The sequence below is a fragment of the Thalassophryne amazonica genome, chromosome 1 (genome assembly GCF_902500255.1).
Source record: "Thalassophryne amazonica chromosome 1, fThaAma1.1, whole genome shotgun sequence".
NCBI lineage: Eukaryota > Metazoa > Chordata > Actinopteri > Batrachoidiformes > Batrachoididae > Thalassophryne > Thalassophryne amazonica.
Window position 1 is genome coordinate 87797958 of NC_047103.1, and position 13705 is coordinate 87811662.

At 42.7% G+C, this 13705-nt stretch overlaps 1 protein-coding gene across 1 annotated transcript in view; it reads right to left on the bottom strand.

Moving 5' to 3' along the window:
* scospondin (subcommissural organ spondin) overlaps positions 1-13705 on the bottom strand; it is an 852118-nt gene that overhangs the window by 675794 nt on the left and 162619 nt on the right. The window contains 6 exon segments of the mRNA XM_034168739.1: positions 1657-1809; positions 2056-2287; positions 2578-2666; positions 6648-6653; positions 9711-9833; positions 9955-10188. Of these exon segments, the coding sequence (XP_034024630.1) occupies positions 1657-1809; positions 2056-2287; positions 2578-2666; positions 6648-6653; positions 9711-9833; positions 9955-10188 (837 nt within the window).

Sequence of the window (13705 nt, forward strand, 5' to 3'; positions counted from 1 at the left end):
CAAATCCAACAAGACCAAGCATTCATGATACGCACACTCTTAAGGCTATGAAATTGTAGTAGTGTGGCATTCAGTCAGTGAGTTTGTCAATTTTGTGGAACAAACAGGTGTGAATCGGGTGTCCCCTATTTAAGGATGAAGCCAGCACATGTTCAACATGCTTTTCTCTTTGAAAGCCTGAGGAAAATGGGACGTTCAAGACACTGATCAGAAGAACAGCGTAGTTTGATTAAAAAGTTGATTGGAGAGGGGAAAACCTATACGCAGGTGCAAAAAATTATAGGCTGTTCATCTACAATGATCTCCAATGCTTTAAAATTGACAACAAAAAAAAAAACAGAGACGCGTGGAAGAAAACGGAAAACAACCATCAAAATGGATAGAAGAATAACCAGAATGGCAAAGGCTCACCCATTGATCAGCTCCAGGATGATCAAAGACAGTCTGGAGTTACCTGTAAGTGCTGTGACAGTTAGAAGACACCTGTGTGAAGCTAATTTATTTGCAAGAATCCCCCGCAAAGTCCCTCTGTTAAATAAAAGACGTGCAGAAGAGGTTATAATTTGCCAAAGAACACATCAACTGGCCTAAAGAGAAATGGAGGAATATTTTGTGGACTGATGAGAGTAAAATTGTTCTTTTTGGGTCCAAGGGCCACAGACAGTTTATGAGATGACCCTCAAACTCTGAATTCAAGCCACAGTTCACAGTGAAGACAGTGAAGCATGGTGGTGCAAGCATCATGATATGGGCATGTTTCTCCTACTATGGTGTTGGGCCTATATATCGCATACCAGGTATCATGGATCAGTTTGGATATGTCAAAATACTTGAAGAGGCCTTATGTTGAAGAGGACATGCCCTTGAAATGGGTGTTTCAACAAGACAATGACCCCAAGCACACTAGTAAACGAGCAAAATCTTGGTTCCACACCAACAAAATTAATGCCTCGCAGATGTGAAGAAATCATGAAAAACTGTGGTTATACAACTAAATACTAGTTTAATGAGTCACAGGATTGCTAAAAAAGCAATTTGAACATAATAGTTTTGAGTTTGTAGCGTCAACAGCAGATGCTACTATTATTGTGAACACCCCCTTTTCTACTTTTTTTTTTTTACTAATAGCCCAATTTCATAGCCTTAAGAGTGTGCATATTATGAATACTTGGCCTTGTTGGATTTGTGAGAATCTACTGAATCTACTGGTACCTTGTTTCCCATGTAACAATAAGAAATATACTCAAAACCTGGATTAATCTTTTTAGTCACATAGCACTACTATTATTCTGAACACTACTGTATATATTATCATCATACATTTTGATGATCTGTGAATCTTTTTAGTTGTATCTGAACAAAGACCATTCATCCATTGATTTTAGAAAAGTTGTAGGAGTTATGTGTTAAAGCACATTGTGCACCCCTGCATCACTGCCTTTTGGATAGAGTGAATAATGTTTACCTTGAAGATTTTAGAAGCTCTGAAATAACCATGATACATGAGATAGATGAGATGAAAACAACTGGTTTCATGTTTTCATGACACTATTTCAGAATAGTTTTGTTATTCAGGCAGATTTAGTCAAAAATCATTTCTGTGTGGAGCATCAGTGACACACAGAGGTAGTCTTGATTTTTATAGAGGACTCTTACTGATTTCCATTGCAAGGTTGAATGGTCCAGTGAGTTGAGTACAATCTCTCCCTCCATAGCGAGGAAGGTTGCAGCCTCTATGCCTGACCTGCACACCGCCACAACCACTCGAGCAGTTTGACCAGCTCCCCCAAGGCAGCCACTGACCATCCACTGCATCAGAAGACAGATCCAACACATTTTGGAATTAAAAACACAATGTGTATGTCCAACATGAAAGAGAAAAGAAGAAGAGCATCAAACATTCAGACCAAATTGTCTATTTTCACCCTCAATACTGAGCTTCAATTTTCCCACAAAGTTCGATTCATTGTTAGATTACCATAACACTCAAGAAAAAAAAATGATGAGAGGATGCTGAAACAAATTTATTTATTTATTTATTCTTCAACTGCATACCAGGGCATGTGGTGTTGAAGCATTGCTGTTTCTCAACATCCTGGCCATAACAGTGGTGTAATGGACCTCCTGGAGGGCAAGATCTATATCGAGTCATAAATCCCATTCCACATGAAGTACTGCATGGGCTCCAGGGACCCCAGGGTCCCCAGGTCCTACACCCCTCCTCATCTGTGGGGCCCCTTAGTGGTGCTAGTGGGGAGAGTGGGCAATCTGCCACATCATTACACACCTGGGTAATAGAGTGGAAATAGAAAATATGACTGTTTCAAAACTGTGAAACTGAAATGGACAAAATTGATTTTCTTCAAAACTTTTCCAATGAAGTGAGACAAAATAGGTCAAAATTTTTGAACAGATTTTTTTAAATTCCTTCAATTACTTGACAGTACAGTGATTTATCAAATTACTGGTGGATGATGAGCTCAGCCTCTATTTAATCTCCCTCCAACAAACCCACAATGTTTATCATTTTAGATATTGCTTCTGTGTCAGTCCTCACATAAATACCCCAATACATACCACATTGAAGGGGACACAGGATCCATCCATACAGGTGAATTCAGGACAGGTGATGGTGGTGTTACTAACAGGAAGAACTGGAGAGATAGCTTTTTCCAATTGTAAAACAACATAAAGACAGAAAAAGAATCAGAAATGAAAAATGATCACTCACCATCAGACTTAACATATGGAGACTGAACAGTGCAGTGTATTTTTGTTTTCTTATTTCATTACTTCCTTCCTTTGTCATGCATTTACTTCTTTTCCTTAGTTGATTCTTCCTTTGCAAACTTTCATTCATCCTTAGCTGGCTTCTGATTATAATTGAAATCAGATTATAACTGGAATCCCTACCCTGAACAAATTCAGGGTAGGGATGTGCATCTCTTCCTTATAAAACAATATGCATGTCTAGATACAGCTGTATGCAAAAGTTTGGGCACCCCTGATAATTTTCATTATTTTCATATTTTTATAAATCATTGGTTGTTTGGATCAGAAATTCCAGTTAAATATATCATATAGCATCCAAACACAATGATATTTGAGAAGTGAAATGAAGTTTCTTGTATTTAAAGAAAGTGTGCAATAATTATTTCAACAAAATTGGGCAGGTGCATAAAGTTGGGCACCCTTGTCATTTTATTGATTTTAATACATTTAACACTATTGGAACACAAAATTGGTTTGGTAAGCTCACTGACCCTTGAGCTCCTTATACAGGTGAATCAAGTCATGAGAAAGGGTATTTAAGGTGGCCATTTGCAAATGCTTCCTCTTTTTGCATCTCTTCTAATGAGTGGCAACATGGGAGCCTCTAAACACCTCTCAAACCACCTGAAAACAAAGACTGTTCAACATCATGGTTTAGGGGAAGGATATAAAAAGCCATCTCAAAGACTTCAGCTGTCAGTATCCAATGTGAGGAACATAGTGAGAAAATGGAAGACCACAGGCACAGTACTAGTTAAGGCCCAAAGTGGCAGGCCAAGAAAAATCTCAGCTAAGCTGAACCGAAGGATGGTGAGAACAGCCATAGTCAAGCCACAGACCTGCTCCAAAGACCTACAACATGATCTTACTGCAGATAGTGTCTCAGTGCATCATTCAACTATACAGAGCACTTTGCACAAAGAGATACTGTATGATGTTGTAAAGCAGAGTAAGCTTTTTCTGCATACACACCAGAAGCATCCGGGTCTTCCCAAACCAGAAACGCAGCCTTCAGGTCTGGCGTACAGCGCTGCTAGAGCTAACCTGAAAAGAGGAGTGAGAAGGGCACAAAGAGGACCACAGGTTGCGCATAGAGCCCCACCTGGCCAGCAACAACACACAGGAGGTGTGGCAGGGCATAAAAGACATCACAAACTTCACGGGCAGTGATGTGCCATCAGGAGACCTGAGTGCGCCACTGGCAGAGGAGCTAAACTGTGATGTGCCATCAGGAGACCTGAGTGCGCCACTGGCAGAGGAGCTAAACTGCTTCTTTGCCCATTTTGATACATCCCAGCAGCACTCATCTGCTAAAGCTCTGCCCCCACCCCCACCCCACACCGCTTTCCTGCTCCACTCCAATTACTGTACAGGAGCATGAGGTCAGATGGGTGCTCCTGGCAGTGAATCCTAAGAAAGCCGCCGGCCTAGACGGAGAACCTGACAAGGTGCTCAGAGCGTGCGCCTACCAGCTTGCCCCCACCTTCAGCAGGATCTTCAACTTCTCTCTGGACCAGGCAGTTATCCCGTCCTGCCTCAAAGCAACCACAATAATACCTGTGCCAAAGACATCTTCCACCACCAGCCTGAATGATTATCGTCCGGTGGCCCTTACTCCGGTAGTCATGAAGTGCTTCGAGAGACTAGTTCTCCAGCACATCAAGGTCTATCTTCCTTAAGACTTTGACCATTACCAGTTTGCATACCATGCGAACAGATCCATGGAGGATGCCATCGCCGTAGCTCTTCACTGAGCCACTTGGAGCAGCACCAGAGCTACATTCAGATGCTCTTTGTGGATTACAGTTCAGCCTTCAATACAATAATCCCGGACATTCTCACTACAAAACTGGCCATTCTCAGCCTCCCCCCTCACATGTGCCTGGATCAAGGACTTTCTGACCAACCGGCCCCAGACTGTGAGACTTGGCGCCTACCTCTCCTCCACCAGTACGCTGAGCATCGGCTCCCCACAGGGCTGTGTGGTGAGCCCCTCCTATACTGCCTCTGCACCTACGACTGCAGTTCAGCACACCAAAACAACCTGGTCGTCAAGTTTGCTGATGACACCACTGTGGTTGGACTCATCTCTAAGGGTAATGAGACAGCTTATAGAGAGGAGGTCCTGAAGCTGGCAGCCTGGTGTTCAGAGAATAACCTCGCACTGAACACCAAGAAAACCAAAGAAATCATCATTGACTACAGGAAGCACAGCATTGACCCAGCCCCCCCTTATCATCAATGGTGAGCATGTGGAGAGGGTGTTCACACCTTCAAGTTTCTCGGTATCCTCATCTCCGATGATATCTCCTGGTCTGTGAATCTCAGCAGTCACCAAGAAGGCTCAGCAGCGGCTACACTTCCTGAGAGCTAGTTAGACTCCAACCTGCTACTGACCTTCTATCGAGCATCCGTTCATAGCCTGCTGACATACTGCATCACAGTATGGTACGGCAGACAGGGAGAGGCTCCAGAGAGTCGTAAAGACAGCCTAAAAGATCACTGGCTGCCCTCTCCCCTCCCTGATGGACATTTACAGCTCCCGCTGCCTCAGCAGAGCCCTAAACATCACTAAAGACAGCTCCCACCCTGGCTTTGAACTGTTTTACCTGATGCCCTCAGGGAAGCGCTACAGGTGTATTAAGACCAGAACAAACAGACTCAAAAACAGTTTCTTCCCCAAAGTGGTAACCATCCTGAATTCCTGTATGCACTGACAATAATGTGCAACATTCCATCCCATAATGTACAATATTTATAATTTTTAACAATGTATATAATAAAATACTTATTCTGCAATGTACATACCATCCAGGACTGTGCACCTTACCTTCTAATGTTTACATAGTATATATATTTTTTGATACTTATTATTTGATATTACTGCTTTTCTTTCTTACTTGCCTGCACTGATTTTGGAGTTGGCTTTTAATCTCGCTGTACATTGTATAATGACAATTACACGCATTCTATTCTATTCTATTCTACAAACAGAGTCGCTTGAGGTATGCTAAAGCACATTTAGACAAGCCAGCTTCATTTTGGAATAAGGTGCTGTGGGCTGATGAAACTAAAATTGAGTTATTTGGACATAACAAGGGGCAGATTAAATGATTAAAAAAAGAACACAGCATTCCAAGAAAAACACTTGCTACCTACAGTAAAATTTGGAGGTGTTCCATTATGCTATGGGGCTGTGTGGCCAGTGCAGGTACTGGGAATCTTGTTAAAGTTGAGGGTCACATGGATTCCAGTCAATATCAGCAGATTCTTGAGAACAATGTTCATGAATCAGTGACAAAGTTGAAGTTGCGCAGGGGCTGAACAACAACCCTCAACACTGCTCAAAATCTACGAAGGCATTCATGCAGAGGAACAAGTACAACATTCTGGAATGGCCATCTCAGTCCCCAGACCTGAATATTATTGAAAATCTGTGGTGTGATGTTAAGCGGGCTGTCCATGCTCAGAAACCAACAAACCTGACTGAACTGGAGATGTTTTGTAAAGAAGAATGGTCCAAAATACCTTCAACCAAAATCCAGACTCTCATTGGAAGCTAACTAAAGCTAATTTAACTGAAACTGCTGATCCAAATAACCAATGATTTATGAAGAAAACTTATGGAAATTACCAGGGGTGCCCAAACTTTTACATACAACTGTATATGGGTTACAATATTTACTCATCTCAGAAGAGCCTCATTCCAATCTTTGAACATTTACAAGATTTCTGTGTATGCTCTCAGTTGTCCAGGTGGTATCCATAGTAGAGAAGCTTGAATCTTCGACTGGACTGGGTTGCTTGACGCGAGGACGTTTCGCTTCAAATCGCAGAAGCTTCCTCAGCTAAAATTCTTGCTCTGGAAGTCTGACTTCTGTCTGACTCTTGTAGAGAAGAATAAAACAAAAGCCAACAAAAGCTGGAGTTTTAAGCCTAACCAGACCCCTTCTACTGAGAGGCAGACTGCTATAGGCTAGTGACTAAACAATAGCTCTAATTAGCAACTCTTCAGACGCTTGTATGTATTGGAGTCACTGAGCAAGTTGTTGATCTTGCCTCGTAGTCCGATGTGTTCAGGACCACCGTGCATCTGCCTTTATCCGCTGGCAGGATAAGGATGCTTTGGTCCTTTTGCAGTGCTGACAAAGCTTTCCGTTCTTCTCCTGTGATGTTGGACGGAGGAGGCTTAGCACTGTTCAGCACTGCTGTGACTCTTAGTCGGAGGTCCCCAGCTTCTGACTCTGACAAACTGTTATGTTTAATGGCTGACTCTACTGCAGTGATGTAATCTACTGTGGGAATATGTTTAGGGGTCACTGAGAAATTTAGTCCTTTGGTGAGCACATCCTTTTCTGTCTGTGTAAGAACCCTGTTGGAGAGATTCTTTATCCAATTTTCCCTGTTATCACTAATTTGTCTGGGTGTATCTTTAAAAATACTCCCACTGAAAGTACGCCTTTTCTGCACTAAAAGGTTGTGAAACTTCCTGATTTGCCGCTCCTTACTTTTTAAATGCTCAGCCATTTGAATTTTAACTATGAACTTTGTGATCTTATTATGGGCCTCTTCCCTCACTAAGGTTTCTAACATTTTGTGCAGACTATCCAGATTATTTTGGAGGTCTAATATTTTAAAATGATGCCTTCTAATTCTAAGACCCAAAATCCTCCTAAAATCCTCCTAAGCAGGTCACACAGCAGAAAAGATCCAGCACAGTTACCTTAGGAGGATTTTGGGTCGTAGAATGTCTGAAGAGAGACCCCATGAGCGGCTATAAGAAGAAAATCATTAGCTACCTCCAAAACCTGGAGAAAGTGGGACTCATCGACAGGCAGACAGACTGTACCCTGGGGATGCCACTCAGTGCATCTATGGACTGCCCAAAATCCACAAACAGGACGTGCCACTCAGGCCTATTGTATGTAGCACAGATTCCATCACGTACAATTTGGCCAAGTACCTCAAGTGGATTTTGGCTCCTCTAGTGGGTAACTCAGACCACCATGTGGAGAACACACAAGATTTTGTGAACAAGATCAAGGACCTACAGCTGGAGGCAGATGAAACTATGGTGTCATTTGATGTGACATCGTTGTTCACCTGCATCCCCACTGCTGAGGCCGTCTCAGCTGTGAGGCAGAGACTGCTGGAGGATGTGTCACTACTTGAAAGGACCAAACTCACACCAGGCCACATTTGCCAACTCTTGGAGATCTGTCTCAACACCACGTATTTCCTGTTTAGGGGGAATTACTACAGGCAGATTCATGGTTGTGCGATGGGGTCTCCGGTATCCCCCATTGTGGCCAATCTGTACATGAAGCAAGTGGAGAAGAGAGCCTTGACGTCTTTCAGAGGCATCTCTCCCAGTCACTGGTTCAGATATGTTGATGACACATGGGTCAAAATCAAGCAACAGCAAGTTGAGGACTTTACAGAACACATCAACTCGGTGGACGCCAATATCAAGTTCCCACGTGAGGATGCCAGAAACAACCATTTAGCCTTCCTGGACTGTGATGTTACGATTGGAGAGAACAGGCAGCTCCAGACAGGGGTTTACAGAAAACCAAGTCACACTGAGCAATATCTGCTCTTCGGCTCAAACCACCCCCTTGAACACAAGCTCTGGGTGATCAGGACGCTTCAACACAGAGCCCTACAGGTGCCCACAACTGCAGAGGGAAGGGCTAAAGAACAACAACGTGTCCGGCAAGCCCTCACAGTATGTGGGTACCCACGATGGTCCCTGGACAAAGTGCAGAAGTCCCAGAGAACAAAGAGACCAGATAGACAGGAGAGGGAGACAAGAAGAAGAGAAGTGTCTCTCCCTTATTTAGCAGGAGTAGGGGAAAAACTACAGAGGATCTTCAGACAGCACAAAATCCCAGTTTACTTTAAACCAGTTAACACCTTGAGACAGAAATTAGTTCACCCTAAGGACATGATCCCTAGTTACAAACAGAGCAAAGTAGTGTATTCTCTCAGATGTCAGGAAAACTGTAACGAACACTACATAGGTGAAACGAAGCAACCTTTACACAAAAGGCTATACCAGCACTGCAGAGAGGGTGCCAGTGGACCTCAGTCTGCAGTTCACCTCCACCTCAAAGACACTAACCACACGTTTGAGGACAAGGAAGTTAAAATATTAGCCAGAGAGAAGAAATGGTTTGAGAGAGGGGTCAAGGAGGCATTCTTTGTGAAACGTTTGAAACCCAGCCTTAACCGGGGAGGGGGTCTGAGACACACTTTATCCCCTGTTTACAATGGGGTACTTGGGTCAAAGGAGTTTCAGTCTTTTGTTCATGGTAATGAGTCATTCACGTCATCAAGGGAGCCATCAGAAAGGCATCCATCCCATCATTAGAGGGACAGCTGTCCTGCCATTAGGTGTGCTAACTACAGCACAATAGTTGCTAATTAGAGCTATTGTTTAGTCACTAGCCTATAGCAGTCTGCCTCTCAGTAGGAGGTGTCTGGTTAGGTTTAAAACTCCAGCTTTTGTTGGCTTCTGTTTTATTCTTCTCTACAAGAGTCAGACAGAAGTCAGACTTCCAGAGCAAGAATTTTAGCTGAGGAAGCTTGTGCGATTTGAAGCGAAACGTCCTCACGTCAAGCAACGCAGTCCAGTCAAAGATTCTCTACTAAACATTTACAAGAGTTTGTCACTGTGGAAGTGGCAGTGAAACAAACTTAAGTCAACTGATTTATTACATTAAGATTGATCCATTGGCCGCTTCAGTGCACATTTAGATCATTTCAGGGGTCCATGTACCACTGTAAATGTATGTATTGCTTTAAAACTGATTTTTAATTCATATTAGTTAATTGTTCGGGCTTCTTCACAAGCAGTCCTCTTGTTTGTCCCATCATCCCATTTATCTTTTCTTCTACCCATTCCTTTGACATGGTACTGAACTTTGAGAACTCACCACACACCAACTCATCGTTGCCCCGTGGACAATCTGGGATACCATCACACACCTGTGACATGTTCACACAGGTATGACTGTCACACAAGAAGCTGCCTGGACAAGAAGGTATCCGGGAAGAGCCTACAAAGTAGACACATTGATATTGATATTAATTATAAATGCACATTGCCAGCTTAATGTTAAAAACCCCTTGGATATGTCCGGCAAACACATTTAGGATGTTTTTGTAAAGGCAACTGACCACAGTTATCGATGCTTTCATCGGAAGCATCGTTGCAGTGTGATATCCCGTCACAGAGTTGCTGGTATTCCACACACTGACTCCCACTGAGACAGGGCACCTGTCCTGGGCTGCAGGGGGCAGGACACTGCTCCTCATCACTACCATCCATACAGTCAATCTCCCCATCACAACGCCAGGCCTTAGGAACACACTGGTCACCGCTGGCACATCCAAACTCATACAATCTGCAAGCTGCAAGGACAAACGTATACAAATAATCTTATCAGACATAAATTGGGCAACATTTGAGAAAATTACGTTTTATCGGACAACAAGGGCAGTTTAAAGTTTTATTTCTGCTTCATTTTCTTATTTTATTGTATTGTTACAAGTATTATTATTATTGCTTTATCTTTACACACGCTGTTTGATGCACATTTTTTCTACTCGCACTCATCTTGTGTGTTTATTAAGAGCTGACATAATGTGAATTTCTCCATTGTGATATCAATAAAGTCTTATCTTATCTTATCTTAAATGGCAGTAAATCTACAAAGATCGAGTGTAAAAAAGATGAAGCAGTGCATCAACTACTGGTTTGAAATCAGAATATGAGGTCTATTAGAAAAGTATCCGACCTTATTATTTTTTTCAAAAACCATATGGATTTGAATCACGTGTGATTACATCAGACATGCTTGAACCCTTGTGGGCATGCAAGAGTTTTTTCACGCCTGTCGGTTACGTCATTCGCCTGTGGGCAGTCTTTGAGTGAGGAGTGGCCCACCCTCTCGTCGTTTTTTCATTGTTTAGGAATGGCTCAGAGACTGCTGCTTTGTTTGATCAAAATTTTTTCAAACTGTAAGGCACAACTGAGTGGACACCATTCGATAAATTCAGCTGGTTTTCGGTAAAAATTTTAACGGCTGATGAGAGATTTTGGTCTGGTAGTGTCGCCGTAAGGACGGCCCACGGCGCCTGACGGCGATCTGCGCTTCGAGGCGGCAGCGTCTCACCGTTTCAAGTTGAAAACTTCCACATTTCAGGCTCTGTTGACCCAGTAAGTCGTCAGAGAACAGAGAACTTTCAGAAGAAGTCGGCATGAGGAGTTTATTCGGACATTCCATTGTTAACGGACATTTTGTAATGAAAGAACGTGCGGGCAGAGTCGCATGTCGGGCCGGACCCAACCGCGGGGGGTCGCGATAGGAAAAACACCTCCGTTGGAAACCTTAACGGGCAAGTTGGAACATGCCCAAGCTGTTAAACAATTTCTCAGTTACTCACTTGTTGAAAGCCATCAAAAGCCGCCTGAATTTTACAAATGGTTTTCAACACGGAGGTGTTTTTCCTGTCGCGGCGCACACAGATTTGCCGAGTCGTCACGGAAACGACTCGGCGAATTTGCGCGCACGTCTTTCATTAAAAAATGTCCTTAAACAGTGGAATGTCCGCATAAAGTCCTCATGCCGGCCTCTTCTGAATCTTCTCTGTTCTCTCACGACGTCCTGGGTGAATTAAGCCTTAAATTAAGATGTTTTCAGGTCGAAACAGGCCGACAACGGCGCCTGGAAGCGCTGCATGACGTCCTGCTCTGTGGGAAGTTCTTACAGCGACAGAAACACCCCATAATCTCTCATCAGCCGTTAAACTTTTCACTGAAAACCAGCTTAATTTCTTGAATAGTGTCCACTCGGATATTCCTCACAGGTCCAGAAAAAATGTTGATAAAGCATCGCGCGCCGTCTCGAGCAGCGTGTGAAACAAAGGAATTCAGCCGAGAGGGCGGGACCACATCTCACTCAAGGCCTGCCCACAGGGAAATGACATCACCGACACGCGTGAAAAAACTCACGCATGCGCACGAGGGTTCCAGCATGATTGGTGTAATCGCACGTCATTCAAATCCATATAGTTAAAAAAAAATAAAAGGGTCGGTTTATTATTTAATAGACCTCGTACATCACTCTCAAAAGATGTGAATCTATAAATCATTCAAAAAAATCTGTTCATTTTGTAAGCCCCTCACAACACTTTCAAACCTCTGAAGCTGAAGCAATATCAGCAAAATTGCAAGACAATGAGTCTACAAAGACTGAATGTGTGAAAGAGAACGTGAGACAGTGAGACCAGAGAACGTTGAGGTTAGATCCTCATCTAATACTCACAGGCCCATACAGTGAATTAGTCACTTAACTGCTCTTTCTCTGTATTACTGGGTGGATTATCTGTCAAAATAACGATGATTTATGTATTTACTTATTTGATGTCATGCTGATCCTCAGGACTCCAGTACTGAACTTGTGTCAGTATTTGATTGTGCTTGAGCTATTCATTGTAATGTCAAGATTAGATGCTTGTAAATGTTTGTACATTTGTTATATTTCAATGGCACATGTTCCAGAGACATCGTCAATTACTAAATTTATTCAGTAATTTTTTGAATGTCCTTTGACCTCCACATTAGAGATATTACGATGACTGCTTTCTTCCACTTACAAAATATAGCAAAGATTCATCCCATCCTGTCTATGGCTGATGCTGAGACCCTGATTCATGCATTTGTCTCTTCTAGATTGGACTACTGCAATGCTCTATTTTCTGGTTTACGGCAGTCCAGCATTCAGGGTCTCCAAATGCTGCTGCCAGACTTCTGACATGAAGTATGAAAAAGTCAAAAAGTGTGAGTCAAAAAGTTTAACCACATTACACCCATTTTGGCATCTCTTCATTGGCTTCCTGTCCCTGTGAGATCAGATTTTAAGATTCTGCTACTAGCCTGTAAAATTGTTCACGGACTGGCATCTCCCTACCTAGCTGACCTAATTAAACCCTACATACCGGCCCGGGCTTTGTGTTCTCAGGGTGCAGGACTAAATGGTGTCCCTAAGTGAATAAAAAGTCTGCGGGTCACTGAGCTTTCTCTTATTATGCCCCAGTTCTGTAGAATGATCTCTCTGTGTAGAGACTTTCAAGTCCAGACATAAGATGCACTTATTTTCCCTTTCATATGGCTAGCATACTGGCATATTATGTTACTATGCTTTTTACTCTTTTAATTCATTCATTCATTCTAAAATACTTTCCATTGATTGGCTCAAAGCTGCAGTCCTCATGCAGCTCAGACTGTTAAAAATATTAAAACCATTCACACATGGAGTAAATACAAACTCTTAATCTTACCTGTTACGTCGCTTCCGTTGGAGTTATTATTACAGTCTAACAAAAATGTATTCACATAAAGCGTCCTGATTTTGGAAAACGATGTCTGAAAATATTTAATTTCCTGTCATGGCTGAAGAAACATAGGTTTTTAAAAGTGCCTTGGTGGTTTGTGCATTTCTCAGCCTGAACCAGAGAATGGTGGTGCTTTGTGCCACGACAAGAAAATTAACTTATTTTAAAAGTTGAAACAGTCACAGTGCCTCATTCATTCATGTCAGTGTTTACACACACCTGAGTCGATTCTTCAGCATTCTGCACGTGATGAAAATAAATCTCATGATCCAGCAAGACAAAAATAAAATAAAATTGAAAAAATGTTAAATTACTCTGTTTGGTCTCTTTGTGGAGAAAAGATGCCACGCGAGAGTCGCATGCTCGTCAATATTTACGTGTTCCGCCTGCCAAACAAAAGGGTTCTGCCGGCGGCGGAAACACAAACCAAGCCGGACTTAACCATTCCAACCCACACCATACTACGCAGTACCGATCTGGACCGCTTGGTTGAAACGGGGCTGTCAGTATGTGCTGGCTAAATCGTCAAGGT